Here is a 22,195-nt window from a genome sequence, read left to right on the forward strand (position 1 = left end):
GAGCGGTTCTAGAAGCTTCAGTCCGGAACCGCGCTGCTGCTACGGTCGCAGGTTCGAATCCTGCCTCGGGCCTGGATGTGTGTGATGTCCTTAAGCTAGTTAGGTTTAAGTAGTTGTAAGTCTAGGGGACTGATAACATCAGATGTTAATTCCCATAGCGCTCAGAGCCATTTGAACCATTTTTGTGGACGAAGAATGAACTGTACGCTACCATAGACAACAACAAGTGCCGTTAGTGAATTGAATAAGTTTGTTTCCAACAAGATACACTGCGCATACTGTTGAAATCCGCACACTTGTGCAGATATTTTCAGTGCAGCTTACGTACACATATAAATGGGGATAAAAAACCAAACGAAATGCATTTACTCCGGATCCCTTACTCCAAATAATCGAAAACATTCATGCACCACGCTGTAATTTTGTCGCTAAAGGCCTGATTCGCACAGTGTATTTCTGGAAAGAATGCTTCCACGGTCAGATGTTCTAATAATAGATAAAGGACGCCCAGTAAGGTATTCTTATACCGTCAGATGTACAGCGATGTCTAAGTGGAGGTTTTCAGTCAGATAGTGTAATGGCAATACAGAGTGGGTAGTGAAGAATTTAAGGACGTTTCGTGCCATCATTTATTCAAAGACATGTGACTGCTAGTTAGAGGTAGCCACAACGGTTCTGAAATCTGAGGGATAAAGTATTTCCGTTCGGCGGCCCTCAGAAATGCAGTGCGCTACCACTGAGTGGCTCTTAGCATCAGCGGCGTCCATAGACTACACGCACGCCTGTCGCCACATTGATGGCTTTCCGATTGCCTGCCCGGCAGATCGCACTAACTTCGTGCTCGCCCCGCTACGAAGGTCAGCAGTGTTGGGCTCGAGTAATCAATTATTAAAAATTAGTTACCGATCACCACGACTGGAATAGGCTTCCAGACGTCAAAGAGCAGTAGCATTTGCAGAGCCTAATGGCGACACATCTCCTTAACTGCCCGATTTACAAAGTCACATGTATTGCTATAACCTTTATTTGTCTAGGTCGAGAGTTTATAAAACGAGACGACCTGTTTCGATAGTGTGACGAATCATCTTCTGATCACAAATATCGTTACAGAGTGTAAGACGTCACACTTTGTACAATCAAGTAGTGGCTCGGTATTCGGTTGTACACTCTCCAATCACATTAATGTGATCACCTCTCAGAAGTTTGTATAACCACCTTTTGAAACGCGAACAGTTGCGAGTCGTGCGGGAGGAGAGCCAATGAGGTTCTCAAAGTGACCGATGTGGACATGGAGCCTTGCTATCCTCAGTGCTATGGCCAGCTGCTAGGTTCTCGGTTGAGGATCCATAGCGCTAACAGCCCGACTGAGGCGGTAGCAGAGGCTGTCGATTTGTTTTAAATCCGGGGCCTTCGTTGCTTGGAGAGAACTGTAAACTCATCCTGGTGATCTTCCAACTATGCATGAACACTGCGAGCTGTGTGACGTGTTGCAGGCCTGTTACTAGATGCCACTGTGCAGAGGAAAAACAAACTGCATGTAGTGGTGGACATGATCCCCAAGGATAGATGCATAGTTGTGTTGATCTAGTGTGTTCTCCAGAATCACTAGGCCACCCAGGAAATGCCACGAAAACAGACCCCACGCCATAACGACCCCTTCTCCAGCCTGGACCCTTCCGACATTTGTTCCAGGGTGTTTCCTTTCAGGCGTTTCACGCCATACGCGCCAACTCCTATCGGAAGGACCATAAAACTTAATTCTCGCCACTCAGTCGACGTCCGGTTGTGGTACTGGCAGTGCAAATTCGAACCTTCGCCCAGGTGAACAGCAGTCAGCATGGGTGCATGAACCAGGAGCGTGTCAGGAACTTTCTCTGAACCGTCGTTCACGAGATGCAGTTCAAGTTCCTTGGTTCATCTGGGCGACCAGTTGCTCAACAATTGCAAGTCTATTCGTCCAAACCCGCACCCCTGTCGTCTATAGCCAGTGGTGCACTACACTTGCCTCAGTGCCAATTTTAGATAGCGCCATTTTGCCGTGCACGGTATTCTTTAACCATTGCGGCACACGAACAGTTTAAAAACATAACCATTTGGGAAACGGTTGCACCCTTGGTACGAAATCGAATGATCATACCGTTTTGAACGTGCACTGCTACGGCTGTCACCTGCCATGTTTCAGCGCTTATTCCACTCTGACCCCGATATGGGCGTTGATCACGTCAATGTGACTGGACTGTGTGTAACATTTGACTCTGTAACGATATTGCATCATCTGAAGATGACTGTTACCACAATCGATTTCAGTTTACAAACATGCGGGCCAGAGAAATAAAGGGCATATTGAAAATTAAGGACGATTTTCTACATTCTTGACCATTTCAAGCTTTATAAAACATAAATTATCAATAAACAGACCCTAAACGTTGTTACAAATTCAGAAAAAATGGTTGGAGTTGAAGGGTATAGTTTGTCGTTAGGGACCACCAAGGCGTTAGTTCCCTTCACAGCTGCTTGTCTCATGCAGTTGTATCACGCCCAGAGAGAAATTATCGTGTGACATACAGAATATACGACGGAGTCATTTGTCGACCACCACTTCAAAAGTTGACAATGTGCAAATTATTTTATGCTGCTGATGGTTTGCAGGAAACAGGAGTTGACAGCTCACGTCAGTGATTGTAATACAGATTTATTAATCTGAAGGTTGCTCGGAATTACGCTGTAACTTACGTAGCAGTGTCCTATTGTAGATGGTATCCTCTTGTTTCCACCTGACCTCAAAACTGGATCACCCGAGCACTTACAGAAAGACACCCACTTCCAAAAATGTCTGCGAGTGGAAACCGATCTGTGCTACAACATGCACAGGTACTTGAAAAAGCTTGAAGAACATGCTACCTGCGTGAAATGCTCTAGGAACAACTGGAATTGAAGCATAGACCTTTGAACTTTAAGTGCGTCAATTACCTCTCACTCAATAATCCATGTATACATAGGAAACCGAAATTAATCATTTTCAATCACAAATGTACTTAATATTCAATGTGAAAAAGGGTCCGGTGGGAAGGTTAATTAGTAATTTAGTTACTTTTAAGTCCAGGAATCATTCTGCATGATGAACTGCTAGCATGTGAAACGAGTCATTTTATATTCACATTGCAAATTAATTTGTAAATATGGCTATATGCTCAACAGTTGTAACTTTATTTCATTTTATTTTATATATACTTTTAATACATAGATGTGAGTTAGTAATTCCTACATACCACACTTTACCCATTACAATCGTAAAAATTCTTCTAAGGAAAAGAAGGATTTGTCAATGAGAAACTTCTTCAGTCTGTTTTCAGATTTTACTTTGCTCTCTGTCAAACATTTTATAACACTCAGTAGATGATCAGAAATTTTGGTTGCAGCATCGTGCAACCCTTTTTAAGATAGAGACAACAATGTGGAGTAATGAATGTCAATTTTTCCTTCTGGTATTATAATTATGTACCTCATTGTTCGCTTTCAACTGTAGTGGATAGTTAACAATAAACTTTACGAGGGAATGAACATACTGTGAAGCAGTAGTCATAAATCCCAACTCTTTAAACAGATGTCTGCAAGATGATTACGAGCGAGCACCACATGTTCTTCATACAGCACGATTTTGAGCAATAAAGACTTTCTTTCTTGAAGACGAGTTACGCCAGAATATTATTCCATATGACCTATTTAATGGAAATATGCAAAATATGTCAGCTTACTGAGCTCTCTCTCTCCAAGATTTGCAATGATTCTAAGTGCAAATGTGGCGGAACTAAGTCGTTTCAGGAGTTCCAAAATGTGCTTTTTACATCAGTATGGACAACTGAGAATTTTGAAGTTTCCAATCTATTAATTTGGGGTTACGTATAATGATATCTATAATGAACTTCCGCCTCGGAATATTCTAAGGCACGAACCACCATTCAGCTACACCACTGTCAAACTAAATTCAATGGAAGACTGATACTCAAAGGACTGATTTGACTCAATTGAGAAAACACGGTGAAAAACGTTAATATCTTATCAGGGAAAAGGCATGCAAGAAGTGCATGGTGACATTACACATACTTACTCTAAAAGTCTCAAATCTTGCTTAGATGGCTGTTTTAATATTACTTCTCCAGACCTTCTGCGTAAACTCTGAGGAATGAATTCTAAAGCTTCTGCTGTGAAGATCGAGATAAAACACACACAAAAGATTTTCCGGTTCGTCCCATAATTAAGGGAATAGGAAACCCCGGAGAATCTGCCAGTAACTACTTGCTCTAAATACTTAAAAACGAATCCGTTTTCCAAATACCGTCTTCATTTCAAACCGCAAAGAGCTTTTACGCCAATTACTAGAAAAAGCTTTTTCAGATAATTGCATTTCACTTTCGCTTGACATTAAATTGTACAGAAGTATCCATTTGGGAGATAGAATCTTAATTATTGAAGACAATTTCTTTACACGAAATCAAGCGCTGACTAAGTAATTGTAATTATCACATTGTTGAGACTTAACATCATACAATTATTTTTCTTTTAATAATAAATTTTACTGTCGACTAGATGGCCTAGCGATGGGCAACTCGCGCGACTGCTGTGGTCGCAGGTTCGAATCCTGCCTCGGGCGTGGATGTGTGTGATGTCCTTAGGTTAGTTAGGTTTAAGTAGTTCTAAGTTCTAGGGGACTGATGACCACAGATGTTAAGTCCCATACTGCTCAGGACCATTTGAACCATTTTTTTGATGGGCAACTGGCTGCTTGGATCCTAACTTACATGTTCGTAAATTATTAGTAGAACGACTATTTCACCCGCGGTTGAATACCGGAATGGGACTTGAGCAATGATAGTGTGGAACACATCTCCTCTGACCGAGCGAGGTGGCGCAATGGTTAGCACACTGGACTCGCATTCGGGAGGACGACGGTTCAATCCCGCGTCCGGCCATCCTGATTTAGGTTTTCCGTGATTTCCCTAAACCACTCCAGGCAAATGCCGGGATGGTATCTTTGAAAGGGCACGGCCACTTCCTTCCCCATCCTTCCCTAATCCGATGAGACCGATGACCTCGCTGTTTGGTCTCTTCCCCCAAACAACCCAACCCAACATCTCCTCTACTGAACAAGCGCTCATAGCTATTAAGCATGCATTTTGGAGCCCACGTTTACAAGACATTGTTCCTTGCTTTGGTCCATACTATCACTTCTGGAAGTTGCCTACAACTACAGTCTTGGCAACAACAGTCAGAGGTATAAAAACGGTTTTCGTTTACAACTTTCGACTCTTTTATTTCCGATACAGGGACCCTTACCTCAAACTGATACATTTATCCCCCTCCTTCATCCTTGGAAGTTTTTAACATCAGTGAATCACCATGTATAAACAAACATTTACAGGCGCCGGTGCCTGTAACTTTGACGCTCTTGTAGCGTCGTTGGATGATATTTCCGGGCGTGGGTTTCTATGTAAAACTTGATCTTCTAAGTCCCCTATACGCCTCCTAAAAGTGTGCAACATAGATTGTGAAACACGCTGCACAGGAAAATGTCCTTTTAGGTGCTTGAAATTGATGTTTCTTCTGCACGTTTGTGAAGTTTCGAACAATTCCGACAGATGGCAGAGGCACAGTAAAGCATCAAAGTGGGATCTACGCATTTCACTCCTTACAAGCAACATACCATAATTGAATTCTTGGTTGCGGAGAGAGAAACGGTGGTAGATATCCGTAAGAATTTTTGTGCACTGTATCTTTAATAGTACAGTTGATGGGAGTACTTTTGGGCGATGAGTAAAGAGAACTAAAGCGTCAGGAAATCCAGAAAGTGTGTTCCATGATCGACCACTTTCAGAACGTCGTGTCACAGCCACTGCACGTGAAATTTTGAATCGTGTGGTTTCCATTAGTGGTGCACACAAGCGCATCATGATTCGACAGTTGGTTCTACAACGTTGGAAGTGCGTGAGCAGTAACTGAGACTCAAGGATATTCAAAGATGTGTTCCAAATAGATTCCACGACTGCTCACGACAGACCGTAAGATTCAAAGAAAAGACACTTCATCTGAACTTTTGGAGAAGTCCGAGCCGAATGGAGGGGCTCGCCTGTCAAGTCTCGTTACAGGTGATGAAAACTGGGTGCATCACTTTCAGCCAGAAATATAATGGCAGCCATTGAAGTGGCAGCATCAACAATAACCGAAAAAGAATAAATCCAAGATAGTTTCGTCTGTCGCAAAAATCATGATGACAGCCTTTTAGAATAGTGATGGTGTCATTCTCGTGGAAGTTCTTCCAGGTGGGTCGACCACCAATTGAGAGGTATGAGTGAAGACTTTTAAGAATGTCAGGAACCGTATTAGAAGCGTTGGATGTCACAAAAACAGGACACTGGACGCCCACACAGTTTCAGAACGCTGATAACTAATGAAAAACTGGGTTGGACATAACTGCCTCTTCGACCCTTTAGCCCAGACCCAGCGCCCTCTACGTGGGATACGTAGAGTCGTTGCCGCAACTGTGGGCAGAGGAGAAGAGTATAAAGGACCTTATCGGATCAAGGAGCAGAGGACAATTGGATGCCACTGTGGGACATGAAATGCCGATGTGAAATGGACGATGTGAAGGTTGCTAACGGAGAGAATGCTTGCTGTGAGTGTCTTCTAGAGTCTGTGATGTGGGAAAGATCGCAATCAAATGGAAGTTGATTTTAGCACAGGAGGAAGGGCTGACAAACGGCCAGAACACAGGATTCTATCCTTAACTACATCTACATCTACATCTACATAGTACTCCGCAATCCACCATACGCTGCATGGCGGAGGGTACCTCGTACCACAACTAGCATCATCTCTTCCTGTCCTACCCCCAAACAGAACGAGGGAAGCATGACTGCCTATATGCCTCTGCACGGGCCCTAATCTCTCTTATCTTATCTTTGTGGTCTTTCCGCGAAATGTAAGTTGGCGGCAGTAAAATGGTACTGCAGTCAGCCTCAAATGCTGGTTCTCTAAATTTCCTCAGTAGCGATTCACGAAAAGAACGCCTCCTTTCCTCCAGAGACTCCCACCCGAGTTCCTGAAGCATTTCCGTAACACTCGCGTGATGATCAAACCTACCAGTAACAAATCTAGCAGCCCGCCTCTGAATTGCTTCTATGTCCTCCCTCAATCCGGCCTGATAGGGATCCCAAACGCTCGAGCAGTACCCAAGAATAGGTCGTATTAGTGTTTTATAAGCGGTCTCCTTTACAGATGAACCACATCTTCCCAAAATTCCTTCCTGAAATCCTACCAATGAACCGAAGGCGAATACCCGCCTTCCCCACAACTGCCATTACATGCTTGTCCCACTTCATATCGCTCTGCAATGTTACGCCCAAATATTTAATCGACGTGACTGTGTCATGCGCTACACTACTAATGGAGTATTCAAACATTACGGGATTCTTTTTCCTATTCATCTGCATTAATTTACATTTATCCATATTTAGAGTTAGCTGCCATTCTGTACACCAATCACAAATCCTGTCCAAGTCATCTTGTATCCTCCTACAGTCACTGAATGACGACACCTTTCCGTACACTACAGCATCATCAGCAAACAGCCGCACATTGCTATCCACCCTATCCAAAAGACCATTTATGTAGATAGAAAACAACAGCGGACCTACCACACTTCCCTGCGGCACTCCAGATGATACCCTCACCTCCGATGAACACTCACCATCGAGGACAACGTACTGGGTTCTATTATTTAAGAAGTCAACTTAACTGGCGACATGGAGATGATCTAATGAAGGAATTCCACTCAAAATAAGCCGTGAAAATTGCAGGAGGCACAGAACATTGAACAACGATAGAAAACAATTATGTGATTGGCAGAAGAAGAATATGAGCCAGACAATAGAGCATGTGGCCACTCGCAGGGACATAGCTCGAGGAAAGCAAAGAGATGGGCGCTTGGATATTTGTGATCGTGTCGATAAAGAAGACACTTGTTAGCGAGACGGAAAAGAGGAGACCTGTGATGGTGACGGCACTGCCCGCCGCATACGCACCGCCGTGAAAGATACCAGCCTGTCACGGCACTCTTGCCTGCTGCTACGAGACGACACCAGCCTAGTTGCAGAGTGCCTTCCGCCGCGACACCTATAGCTGGATTACTGCTCGGTAAAATACAGGGCGATTCAAAAAGAATACCACAACTTTAGGAATTTAAAACTCTGCAACGACAAAAGGCAGAGCTAAGCACTATCTGTCGGCGAATTAAGGGAGCTATAAAGTTTCATTTAGTTGTACATTTGTTCGCTTGAGGCGCTGTTGACTAGGCGTCAGCGTCAGTTGATGCTAAGATGGCGACCGCTCAACAGAAAGCTTTTTGTGTTATTGAGTACGGCAGAAGTGAATCGACGACAGTTGTTCAGCGTGCATTTCGAACGAAGTATGGTGTTAAACCTCCTGATAGGTGGTGTATTAAACGTTGGTTTAAACAGTTTACAGAGAATGGGTATTTGCGCAAAGGGAAAAGTTCTGGACGGCCGAGAACGAGTGATGAAAATGTAGCACGCATCCAGCAAGCATTTGTTCGCAGCCCAGGAAAATCGACTCGCAGAGCTAGCAGAGAGCTGCAAATTCCACAATCAACTGTATGGAGAGTCCTACGAAAAAGGTTAGTTATGAAACCTTATCGTCTGAAATTGGTTCAAGCACTGTCTGCAGCTGATAAGATTAAAAGAATCGATTTCTGTGATTTTATCCTTGCTCAAATGGAAACAGATGAATCTTTCGTTTCAAAGATTGTGTTTAGTGATGAAGCAACTTTCCACACTAACGGGAAAGTCAACCGTCACAATGTCTGTATATGGGGCACTGAGAATCCGCGGGAAACAACTCAGTATGAACGTGACTCGCCTAAGGTTAACGTTTTCTGTGCCATTTCAGCCAATAAAGTTTTTGGTCCCTTTTTCTTCGAAGGTGCTACTGTAACTGGACTACAGTATCTGGAGATGTTAGAGAATTGGCTGTTCCCTCAGCTCGAACAAGAAGCACAACAATTCATATTTCAGCAGGATGGAGCGCCACCACATTGGCACTTATCTGTCCGTAACTACCTGAACGTCAACTACCCGAGGCGATGGATCGGCCGCCAGGCAGCCCGTGACAGAGCACTTCATCACTGACCTCCAAGAAGCCCTGATCTTACCCCCTGCGATTTTTTCGTATGGGGGTATGTTAAGGATATGGTGTTTCGGCCACCTCTCCCAGCCACCATTGATGATTTGAAACGAGAAATAACAGCAGCTATCCAAACTGTTACGCCTGATATGCTACAGAGAGTGTGGAACGAGTTGGAGTATCGGGTTGATATTGCTTGTGTGTCTGGAGGGGGCCATATTGAACATCTCTGAACTTGTTTTTGAGTGAAAAAAAACCTTTTTAAATACTCTTTGTAATGATGTATAACAGAAGGTTATATTATGTTTCTTTCATTAAATACACATTTTTAAAGTTGTGGTATTCTTTTTGAATCACCCTGTACATTACAGCTCTCATCTAAGCCAGCCCGCCAGTTCCGTCTGTCATAAGCGCGATTTAAACACCCTGCTAACGACCGCAAGAATTTTGTGATTGATAATGAGAAAGTTATTATTTTCTTTCATTACGAACAAATGTAATTCGTAAATTCGTTTGTATAAGCATCGTGCAAAGGCATTTTTATTTCTTACAACAAATATTTATGATAAATCTCTTTACATTCTTCCCGTTGGCGTTCCTAATCCTTTTATATAATTACCAAGTGGAACAGTCAAGTGCAATTTAATAAACTGTGATTCATTACTCTTTAATAATAGCGACCCACCCCAACTTTGCTCGGGTAGCACTAACATGGGAAACTCCCCATCGCAGCCCCCTCAGATTTAGTGGTAAAATGACCCAGAGGGTAGCCCGTCAACAACTATACCCAGATCAAGCATCGAAAGAGGAACGAGATGTGCACTGAAATGTGAAAAAAGATGCAAAATAGAAACAGTGTACGGTACAAGCTTAAGATGTGCAACGTCGAGCGAACAGTAAGAACCACAGTGTCATGGTTGTGGGGTAACGGTGTTGGGCTGCAAAACGGTTCAAATGGCTCTGAGCACTATGGGACTTAACGTCTGACGTCATCAGTCCCCTACACTTAGAACTATTTAAACCTGGCTAACCTAAGGACATCATACACATCCATGCCCGAGACAGGATTCGAACCTGCGACCGTAGCAGCCCCGTGGTTCCAGACTGAAGCGCCTAGAACCGCTCGGCCACACCGGCCGGCTTGTTGGACTGCAAAGCGGGAGGTCAGTGTTCAAATGTCTCTCGTCCCCCAATATTTTCGTTTTCACAAAATTATGAACTGTTCCTAGTCATAGACGTGTCTATTCTTCTGTAGTCTCGACAGGTGTCATACTGTACATTGGTTAAGCCCTTCCGGTTGGTCGTGCGGCTTTCCGGGCGGGAAGGAGCGCCGGTCCACGGCACGAATCCGCTCGGCGGATTGATGTCGAGTTCCGGTGAGCCGGCCAGTCTGTGGATGGTTTTTAGGCGGTTTTCCATCTGCCTCGGCCAATGCGGGTTGGTTCCCCTTATTCCGCCTCAGCTACACTATGTCGGCGATTGCTGCACAAACGAGTTCTCCACGTGCGCGTACACCACCATTACCCACCATTACTCTACCACGCAAACATAGGAGTTAGACTCGTCTGGTATGAGACGTTCCCTGGGGGGTCCACCGGGTGCGCCGAACCGCACAATAACCCTGGGTTCGGTGTGGGGCGGCGGTGGGGTGAAGTGGACCACGGTAGTCGTCTTGGGGTTGCGGACCACTGCGGCTGCGGCGGGGACGGAGCCTCTCCGTCGTTTCTAGGTCCCCGGTAAACATAACATAACATAACATACATTGGTTATATAATACGAGTCATGTGGTACGGATATATTACTGTCGCAACTAAATGCGATGAATAGTGAGAGCAAACCTCTCACAGAAATAAAAACAACAAATAAAAGGGTCTGAACTATGTTACAACGAAGTGATTCAAGAGTCAACACTTCCAAAAAGGATCGCAAAAGTCATAACATACAGTACTTGTGTAGAACAGGGGGTATGTACGTCTGCAGATCCCTTCCTTATACTTCACTGTTCAAATGGTTCAAATGGCTCTGAGCACTATGGGACTTAACATCTGAGGTCATCAGTCCCCTATAACTTAGAACTACTTTAACCTAACTAACCCAAGGACATCACACACATCCATGCCCGAGGCAGGATTCGAAATTGCGACCGTAGCGGCCTCGCGGTTCCAGACTGAAGCGCCTAGAACCGCTCGGCTACAAGGGGCGGCATACTTCACTGTCACAAACAGACTGTACACAGGGACACACACAAATTTGAATACAGCGAACAGACACGTCAATGACCCGACGGCTCCAACACCGTGAACACATAACCACGACGCCGTGGCTATGCCAAGTCGCTCGATATTGCAAACCTTGAGCTTGGACCACACAAACTTTCTACTTCTCTTCGTTTTTCAGAGTTCAGTACACCTTCTTCCTTTTTTCATGCTTGATGTGTGTTCAGTTTTTGACAGACTCTCCACTGGGCAATATCACAACTAAATCCGAGAGGGGAGCGACGGGGAGTTTCCGTTGTAAGTAACAATGGACGGCGACTTCTTTATCATATGTAGTGAGGAGCAAGACAATGCCTGACGCTATCGATCAGAGTCCCGTTTCACCTCGCTTTCGGAAAGTGTTTCCAAAGAGCAGGTTAAAGCCTGATTTTCTCGACCCACAGCTCAAGTGTTGCCTCACGATCTTCAGTGAATTCTTCACACCGTATAGTTCTCTGTCTTTTAGTCGTCCTGGTGCACTGAGAAAGACTCGACCATTCTCTAGACATTCTAACTAGAAAACGAAAAGAAATGAAAATGTCATGTGACTAGTGACTCCCGTCGTTTAGACCGTTCGCCAGTGCAAGTCTTTCGATTTGACGCCACTTCGGCGACTTGCGCGTCGATAGGGACGACATGATGATGATTAGGACAACACAACACCCAGTTGCTGAGCGGAGAAAATATCCGACCCATCCGGGAATCGAACCCGGGCCCTTAGGATTGACATGCTGTCGCGCTGACCACTCAGCTACCGGTGGCAGACAATGAGAAGTAGGAACTGAAATCACAACTAAATAAATTCGTTTTTCCTAAACTATAAGTCAAATATAAGTTAAACCTATCCAAAGAAGCGAAACTATTTTGTAAAGCCTTTAATACACAAAGCGAAACCAATAAATCCATTAACACTAGCGAACTAAATTCAATGTTAGTTTGTACTGGTAAAGACAGCATGGTGGCGCTTAATTCTGTCATTGACACAAAAACAGACAAATAAAAGAAGACCTTCCGAAAACCCCATGAAGGCACAATGGTACTGACCAGCCACCGTGTCATCCTAAACACTTAGGCGTCACCGGCTGTGTGGAGTGTGGATACGGGGGGGGGGGGGGGGGGGGGGGAGGCGGAAGCATGTGGTCAGCGCAGCGCCCTTCCAGCCGTTGTCACTTTTCACTACTTCTCAATCAAGTAGCTCCTCAATTTTCCTCGCTAGGGCTGAATGCATCCCGCTTGCCAACAGCACTCAGGAGATCCAGACGGTGACCCCACCCAGTGCTAGCCACGCCCGAAAGTCCTTAACTTCGGTGAATTGTCGGAAACCGGCGTTACCACTGTGGAAGGCAGTGGCGTCATTGATATACCTGTAAACTTGCGAAAATACTTCTGAGGTAAAAAAATTGACACCGCCATCTATTGATTCTTCTGTACACTATGAAACTAAGAGCACCATGTACTGATTCTCTGGTGTACTATGCTGTGATTATCATGACACTGAGGTAAACATCCGAACTACTAAGTCGAGCACTGTTGTAAAACCATGAAATAAGTGTTCTCTTTTTCGTGATCCGATTTTGATTAAATAAAGCTGATATGATGGCCTCAGCTACGCTCAAGTTACCTGTAAATTCGTCAACTGCTACTGGAAATTAGCTTGTTCAAATAGACAAACAAAGTTCTTAAAAATAGTCTTATTGTATGTTGTTACAGTCCCTACATCATTCGCAATCAGTTTCTGGCAAATAAATTTACAGAACAGATACAGAAGTTTTACCCATTCATTATTAGTAGAGATGGATTTTATGCTGCACTTGAGTGCAATTTTAGGTGTAGTGATTCGTTTGGTTTAATACGCAAATGACGCAGTGAAGCGCAAATTCAAACTAATAACAAAACTGTAAAACAGTCGTGACTGTCTGCTTGTACACAATAATCTGCAAAACTACAAGACAAATTTGCATGGGGTTTTCACAGATAAATTGAACGTAGCTTGGGAAAGCGCACAGGCTTTATTTCATCAAACTCAGAACACAAAAAGATATCGTAATTTAAAGTTTTACTTCGGAAGTTTAATCATTACCCTGTAGTACACCGAAAAGCCAATAGATGGCGCTCTTAGTTTTGTAGTACACCAAAGAGCAATAGATTGCGCTATTAATTCCTTTTTTTTTATCTTAGTGGCAGAAGTATTCACGCAAGTTTACGTCAGTGACAGAACTAAGCACAGAAATCTTGTCTTTACGAATGCAAGCTAACATTCAATTTACTTGGATAGATTTACTCATTTCGCTTCGAGTACTAAAAATTCAAGGAAATTGTTTTTCTTCGGTGGATATGTTTTATATATATTTTACTTGCTGACGAGGTAAAACGAATTTACTGAATTGTACTTTAGGTGTCTACACTTCCCAATAACCCTATCTGATGCCGATCTCACGTGGCACAGCAATACGCCAATAACCCTATCTGATGCCGATCTCACGTGGCACAGCAATACGCCAAAAAGCGCCGAGGATGAGCAGGTAGTCATTCTCTTCAGTAGACCTGTTTAATAGACCTGTCGCTTTTGCTAAATGTTCCGTCAATAAATAGCAGACTTTGGTTCGTTTTACCCCCAACATTATCTATGTGATCGTTACAATTTAAACTTATCTCTGTTATAATCCCTAAGTATTTAGCTGAATTTACGGACAATGAATGTGTGTGATTTACCGTGTAATAGAAGTTTAGTGGATTCCTTTTAGGATGCATGTGGATGGCTCCATACTTCTCATTATTTAGAGTCACTTGCCACTTTCCACACCATAGATATATTGTCAAAATCATTTTGCAGGTTCGAATCCTGCGTCGGGCATGGATGTGTGTGATGTCCTTAGGTTAGTTAGGTTTAAGTAGTTCTAAGTTCTAGGGGACTGATGACCTCAGGAGCTAAGTCCCATAGTGCTCAGAGCCATTTGAACCAATTGGTTTTGATCATCTGATGGTTTTACAGGGCAGAAAATGACAGCGCCATCTGCAAGCAATCCAAGAGGTTTGTTCAGATTGTCTTCTAAATCGTTTATGTAGATCAAGAACAGCAGAAGGACTATAACATTTGACTGGGGAACGCCAGATATTAGTTTTGTTTTACTCGATCATTTTCCGTCATTTACTACGAACTGTGGCCTTTCTGAAAGGAAGGAAGCTTTATAAGTTAAAAAAAAAGTAAGTTCATGGATACAAAGTTTCGAAGTACATACCCGAGCAACGCTGGGTTTCTCAGCTAGATTAATGCTGTCAAAATTCCGACCGCTACAGCACTCTGTAGAAAAATAAATGCATATTATAAAAATGGCTGTACGTATGTATGCATATATGTTCTCCACATCTCCTGCTTAACTACTGGACCGATTTCAACCAAACTTGGTGCACATATCCCTCAGTGTCCGAAAATCATCCAGTGGGATAATAATCACCCATCTATCAAAGGGGCGGCGGTGGATGTGAAAAAGCAGTTTAGTCCAGGACGTGCGATTAGCCATACTTCAGTCATCCAGTATTTGAGAGTGGGAGCACTTAGAAACCTGAAACAAACTTTACAGATAATTTCAAAACCTTACGAATCTTTATCTCGCCGATAACTCCTGGTAAATGATGAAAGGAAAAAAGTTTACGCTTACCACGTTTTCGCTGTTCATGCAGTAAAACTGCCGCATAAAGCATGACGTTTGAATTTACTGCTTTACTGCTAATTCTGTTTGCGGAACACATGGCAGGCAGTATTCACATATGTCGGTGGATGTACCAGAAAAACTATATCATCCTATGACGCGTAAATCAGGAGATGTGACGTCATAAACACTGAGATGCGTGAAGGACTACCGCATCAAGCAAGACGTTTAAAATTTATTACTTCGCTGGTACTGACTCTGTCCAAATAATATCCACACATGTCGCTGAAAGTTCCTACAAAAATATATCACTCTAGGACACACAGTTTCGGAGAGGTATGACATCAAGTACTTAGATGCGTGAAATACTGCACAACATGTACGATATTTAAATTTGTTATATCTTTCTTACTAACTCGATTTGCAACTAATTTCGCAGGCGGCAGCCACATATGCCAATCAATGAACGTAAAAAAAAAATCATTGTCTAACATATAGTTCAGGAGTATGACGTCATAAACACTGAGATTTGTGAAAAACTGTTGCACCAAGTATGTTTCAATTTGTTACTTCTTTACTACTAACTCTATTCATAATATATTTTGAAGAATTGGCTCTGAGCACTATTGGACTTAACTTCTGAGGTCATCAGTCCCCTAGAACTTAGAACCACTTAAACCTAACTAACCTAAGGACAGCACACACATCCATGCCCGAGACAGGATTCGAAGCTGCGACCGTAGCGGTTGCGCGGTTCCAGACTGAAGCGCCTGGAACCGCTCGGCCACACCGGCCGGCTAGTTTGAAGACTGTAGCGACATATACTACTGGACGTACCTGTAAAATTATATCAGTGTATACAAAGTAGTTCAGGAGATCTGACATCATAAACATTGAGCTGCGTGAAAATGAAAATCCAGACCGAAATTCACTAAAAATATAGCGGAAATATGGGTCCAAATATATGTGAAATATATTAAATGTACGTGAAATAGATCTTGTGTGTGAGTACACAGGCAAAGCCAAGCATAAAAACCTCATAGTAAACCCTTGGAATGATTCCAACCAAATATGGTTGACATTTTAGTTATAATCTGGAAAGAAGTGGTGTGGGGGGTAAGAGCCACCAGTTTCCGATTGGTGTGAGGACAATAATGTGGAGAGTGATGGGGAGAGGAGGAGATGGGCAGAGAGAGGGAGAGGGGCAATGGACAGAGAGAAGCCAGATGAGGACATGGACAGAGAAACGGAAGGGGAGGAGATGGTGTGGGGAGAGGATGAGATGAGAAAGAGAGGAGAGGAGGAGACGACCAGAGAAAGGAAAGAGGAGGAGACGAAGAGGAAGAGGGAGATGAGGAGATGGACAGACAGTAGCGAGGAGAAGATTGACAAAGGGAGGGGGAGGAGCAGAATGACTTAGAGAGGGGGGAGGAGAAGAGGGAATTGGAGGTGGGAGGAGAAGAAGCAGATGGAGAAAGGAGGGAGGAGCAGATTGACAGTGAGAATGATAAGGAGGAGGTGGAGAGAGAGAGAGAGAGAGAGAGAGGGACAGGAGCAGGAGAGGATGGTTAGAGAGTAGGAGTGGAGGAAGTGGACAGAAGGTGGGTGGGGGAGATGGACAGAGAGGAAGTGAGGGAAGGGGGAGATGGACAGAGAGGGAGTGAGGGAAGAAGCAGATGGACTAATATAAGATTGGTATAAGTACATAGCTGGGCAATTCCTGGTGCTCAGGTAGTAGTACACGAAAAGAAATGTTGACTGATGTCAACAAATTCTAAGTCTTAAAGGAGATATCTTCTGAGAGCAAAATTGTGGGTAATTATTTATCGAAAGTCCCTTGTATGAAGGGCGCCACGGCGCTACTCACTTCTTGGCATCGCCGTTTTTCTGCTGCAGCTGCTGCTGCTTTTGTGCGGCCAAGGCGGCCGCCGGGCAGCGCGCCTTGTGCACCTGCTGGCGGCCGGCGTTGCTGGGCAGCACGCGCGGCTGGCTGGAGAAGGAGTAGAGCAGCACCTGGCGTTGGTCCAGGCCTCCAGCCCTGGGGAGGCCGAGCAGCGCGGCCAGCTCCGGCGGCGGCTCGAGGAAGCAGCCCGACTTGACCGTCGTCACGAACATGGGCCGCTCCCTGCCCTGGCCGGCGGGCGCCGCGCGGCCGCGACCGCCCGGCTGCTGGGGAGGCGTGCCCTCCTCCCCTGGAGAGGAGCGCTTCTTGCGCGCCAGCTTGGGAGACTCGTTCTGCGCCCCGGCGGCGCCGTTCTGCAGGTTGTTGCGGTAGTTGTTGTGCTTGGCGACGGCCGCCGCCGCCATGGTGCCGTAGAGGTGGAAGTAGGAGTAGTCGGCCGGGCCCGCGCTCGTGTAGCAGTTGCGGTGATAGCCCTTGTGCCCGGCGTTGTTGCTCACCAGGCTGGCGCTCAGGTTGTTCACCGACTTACTTAGCACCTTCTCCCCTGCGACGTTGCTCTTCTTCTTGGGGTCTGAGATGTTGTTCTGTGACCGTGTGATCCGGTTATTGTTATTGTTGTTGTTGTTGTACTTCCTGGTCTTGGTGAAGAGTGGGACGCCTTCCTTCTCGGCCTTCAGTTCCATCAGCTTGCGCTGCAGCGCCTTCACGTTCAGCTCCTGGTGTTCCGGAGGCAGCGGCTCATTGTCGCGCAGAAGGGTGAAGCTCGCTGACGTCACAGAGATGTCGTCGTTCAAGTCGTTGACGATTACGGTAGTCGACGTGGTGGTCGTTGTCGCCGACGTGGACGATGTTCCTCGTCCGCCTGACCCTGATGACGTCACACCTCTCGGTCTCGAGATGACGGGCATTGCAGAGTACCGGCCTTGCTCATAGGAAGACACCACTTCCTTCTATCGCCTTCTTAGTATCCGAGAAAACGGGCTTCTGCTTGAAGTACACAAGTCTTCACTGTCTCCTAGCCTCTATTACTGACCAAATGTCTTTAGTTACCCACATTATATGTACAGGGTAAATCATCCGCCGCAAAATTTTAGGGAAGTCAAAAATTCACTGAATCTCTGAAATAATCTGCTGATATTACAGATTATAGTTTACGATTTAGACTTGAACCGTGAGACTTCACCCGTTCTCAGAATGTAATACGTTAACTACTACTTATACAGTAACAATATTTACAATATGAGAGAAGAATCTTTGCAGCACGACTTTGATTTATCAGGAAACAGTTCTTTACTTCTTAAAAGTTAGTCAACGCTACACTACGCTTACTTCATTAGAGTTAAATGTTTCCCATACCTATCGGACGTTTGTCTTGAGTATTCCAAAATCAATCACATTTCTTTCTTCCATTTCCCATGATAAAGAAAAAAGTTTAAAGAAAAATAGCCTACTTAATAGTGCTGGAAACTAATTTGCTTTAGAGTTCACTAACAAATGTTAAGTTCACTAACAAGTGTTAAGTGTATATGTAACAAAAAGTTATTCAATAACAGTTTTCCTCAACAGATTTTGTGTCCTTCAGGCATTGTTAATCTCCAAATAGTGACTCTCGAATAATGGTGACGTCATTAAAACAACTACATACTCACTGAACACGTCATTGGAGGTTTCAGTTGGAGAATTTATCTTCATTCAGTCTTTACACGGGCATTACCACAAACCACTTTCTTCAAGACTGCGGTAAGTCGTCTAGTCCAAATTATCTTGAGATTTGAAACGACGCTGCGTGTTGTTGCGTAGATATTTTTTGCTAATAGCGCGACTATTCTCCTCTTCATCACTTTCCAAACATTAGCATTTTACAACAACAATATTAGATTCTCGGATCGAAATTGAAAGCGAATTCCCGCGAATGTATACTATAGATGCAGATCTGGTATACCTTCAATGCCCAGAAAAAAAAACTGCAGAGAACAGATTTATTTTTATTCGTGAATTTCAACAGTTTCAATTTTATTCGTGTCTATGGACGTTTTTCTATATGACTGTCTGCCAAATGTCTGGAACTGAAATGCTAAGTTATGAACAAATTAAAATTTCGTGAAACGCGCACTATATTGTCGTCGATGCATGGCTATAAAATGTTTTTTTTTTCCTACTGTCTGAAACTAGCGTGACTTTGACCGGCAGTCAGAATTCGATTACTGAATTCTCGCTCGTCCGGAGTAGCAGTCGATAGCGCTGCCTGTCCAAAGTGCATTTATGGCTCACTGTGGTCGATTCCGCTCTCGAATAATAAATGCGCTCGCGGCAGCAAAGCGTACACAAGCGCAGCGAGCACAACAACCACACTTAGCTCTGACACCCTTAAAGCAGGAGCCCCGAGAAATACAACGAAGGTCTCAGTTAAATTTTCCTCACTGATCTCAGTTCGCATTATTCATCTTTCATCGTGAGACTTATATTGTAAAGCACCTGTGGGGAAAGATTTTCTTTCTTAAATTTTTACATCATGTCTCAGCCTGAAATTGAAATCTCGCAATTACATAGAATTTTAGAACTTGTAAAAGGAAATCTACCTCAAACGCCGAAGGAAGTCTCGCGTGTATTCTGCTGTTACGAATTTCGATTTTACTGCACGTATGGCAGTTGTACCGTGCAACAAGCTACCACAATTGTTGCAACTAGGCCACTTCAGCATTTATTAATTACGACTCGTGATTCTGGTGTACATAACACTTGAAAAATCTGAACTGTAGTTGTCAAAACTTAATTCACATAGGATAGAGCTAGTCAACCTCTACTGCTACCGACTTTATAACATGCCTTAGTGCATGAAGTAATCCTATTTGGATTATGTGCCATGTACGATATTAGTGTAACACGGTGGTGACAGATGCATGTAAGCTGGTCTAGAACTTTCAGTGTGTGCTGTAAATTTGAGGGACGATGTACTAATCTGTTTTTTTTTATGTTTAAACACTTAGCTTTACACTTCCATCGGTGTCGTAGTAAGAAGTTGCCCCAAACAGCAGTGACCTCTTCTCCGTAGGTCCTCCAGACGAACTGGCCGGTGCATTAAAACACTCCCACCCTCCAGCGAGGTGGTGTAAGGGGAGGGAGGGATGTGGTGGGGGTCGAGAGGGACAGTGGTCACGGCAAGTGGCCACTGGTCAGTCGGACAGCCCCGGCGCATGCGCTGAACAGCGCGTGGTGCCACGCACCGGCATTTCCTCGATACTTCTCGCCACACGACGCTACCCGCTACTTTCTTCTTCCCCTTTCTGCGCCATATTCATCTTGTTCTCCTCCCCCCTCTTATTCGCCTTTGAGTGTAAGAAACCAGTAAAGCCCTCTCAACTCGCTGTCAGATTTTGCTTGCGATAGCAGCCTGTTTCTCAGTTTTAAAGGTCTCGTGATCAATACCCTGCCCTGAGGCGCTAACGGCAGTTGTGCAGTAGCAGTGCATTTCTCTTCGAAAAGCCGTCGTTGCTCGTATGTTTTGCAGGCTCCGGGGGGCTTCTGTACACTCCGTTAGCCGTTCGACAACTCCATTACCCGATGGTGAACGAATCCTTAGTTTGCCGACGGCAGCATAAACGTTATGGAAAACGAAGAGTATAGGTAGTTCATCTTGTGGCTATGGCTCACTTTTTTTACTGTGTTTGCATCCTAATACATAATTACGGAAATGTGCCTCTTTCTTGAGGAGCTCCTTCCCCCCTCCCCTTTCAATCACAAATTTACAAAGCTCATTCATAACCTACATATGCCCACAACATTTTTCGAAATCAAACACTTCAACCTAACTAACAACAGTTAAAGAACAAGTACCAAACCAGTACTGAAAAGAGAATATAACATAATGACAGTACTATAATCTAACATTAGCAAAGCAGAAAATGATGATGGCATCCTCTTGGGTAAAATATTTCAGAGGTAAAATAGTGCCACATTCGGATCTCCAGGCGTGGAATACTCAGGAGGACGTCGTTATCAGGAGAAAGAAAACTGACGCTCTATGGATCGGAGCGCGGAATGTCATATCTCTTAATCGGGCAGATCAGTTAGAAAACTGAAAGAGGGAAATAGATGCGGTAGGTAAAAGATAGCTATAGTGGGAATTAGTGAAGTTCGGTGAAAGGAGGAACAGGAATGTGAATACAGGGTTATAAATACACAATCAAGTATCGGTAACGCAGGAGTAGATTTAATCATGAAAAAAATTGGAACACGGATAAGCTACTACGAACAGCGTAGTGAACGCATTGTTGTAGCCAAGACAGAATGGCTCTGAGCACTATGGGACTTAACTTCTGAGGTCATCAGTCCCCTAGAACTTAGAACTACTTAAACCTAACTAACCTAAGGACATCACAAACATCCATGACCGAGGTAGGATTCGAACCTGCGACAGTAGCGGTCGCGCGGTTCCAGACTGTAGCGCCTAGAACCGCTCGGCCACTCTGGCCGGCGCCAAGATAGAGAAGAAGCCCATGTCTACCACAGCAGTACAAGTTTATATGCCAACTACTTCCGCACATAATGAAGAGTCTGAAGAAATGTATGATGCGATAAAAGAAATTATCGATATAGTTAAGGGAGACGATAATTTAATAGTCATGGGGGACTGAAATTCTATAGTAGAGAAAGGAAGAGAATGAGAAGTAGTTGGTGAATACAGACTGGGGCTAAGGAATGAAAGAGGAAGCCGCCTAGTAGAATTTTGCTCACAGCACAACTTAATTATAGCTAACACTGGGTTTAAGAATCATGAAAGAAGACTGTATACATGGAAGACGCATGGAGACACTTGGGGTTTTAGATATATATATATATATACGAGGGCTATTCCGAAAGTAAGGTCCGATAGGTCGCGAAATGGAAACCACGGTAAAAATCAAAAATCTTTTATTTGCAACAGTTAGATACACCTTGCAGCTACTTATCTCCATAGTCGCCGACCCGACTTAGACGTGTATCGTAGCGTTGTACCAACTTTCCCATACCCTCGCTATAGAAGGCAGCCGCCAGTGCTCTCCGCCAATTCTCTACGCTGGCCTACGGCTCGTTGTCTTGTGCCGAAATGTTGTCTTCATAACCAGCGGTTCATGTGACCAGAGCTGAAACTCAGAGGGAGACAATTACGGGCTGTATTGTGGGTACTCTCACATTTCCATTTGAAAACGATG

The 22,195-nt window shown here is 44.2% G+C and overlaps 1 protein-coding gene across 1 annotated transcript in view; it reads right to left on the bottom strand.

Annotated features, from left to right (window-relative positions):
* The window catches only part of LOC126204205 (radial spoke head protein 3 homolog), a 340,719-nt gene extending 322,808 nt beyond the window's left edge, over positions 1-17,911 (bottom strand). The window contains exon 1 of the mRNA XM_049938604.1: positions 16,968-17,911. Within this exon, the coding sequence (XP_049794561.1) occupies positions 16,968-17,911 (944 nt within the window). The remainder of the gene's footprint in view (positions 1-16,967) is intronic.
* Positions 17,912-22,195: the final 4,284 nt, after the last annotated feature.

The sequence above is a fragment of the Schistocerca nitens genome, chromosome 9 (genome assembly GCF_023898315.1).
Source record: "Schistocerca nitens isolate TAMUIC-IGC-003100 chromosome 9, iqSchNite1.1, whole genome shotgun sequence".
In the NCBI taxonomy this organism is placed as follows: domain Eukaryota; kingdom Metazoa; phylum Arthropoda; class Insecta; order Orthoptera; family Acrididae; genus Schistocerca; species Schistocerca nitens.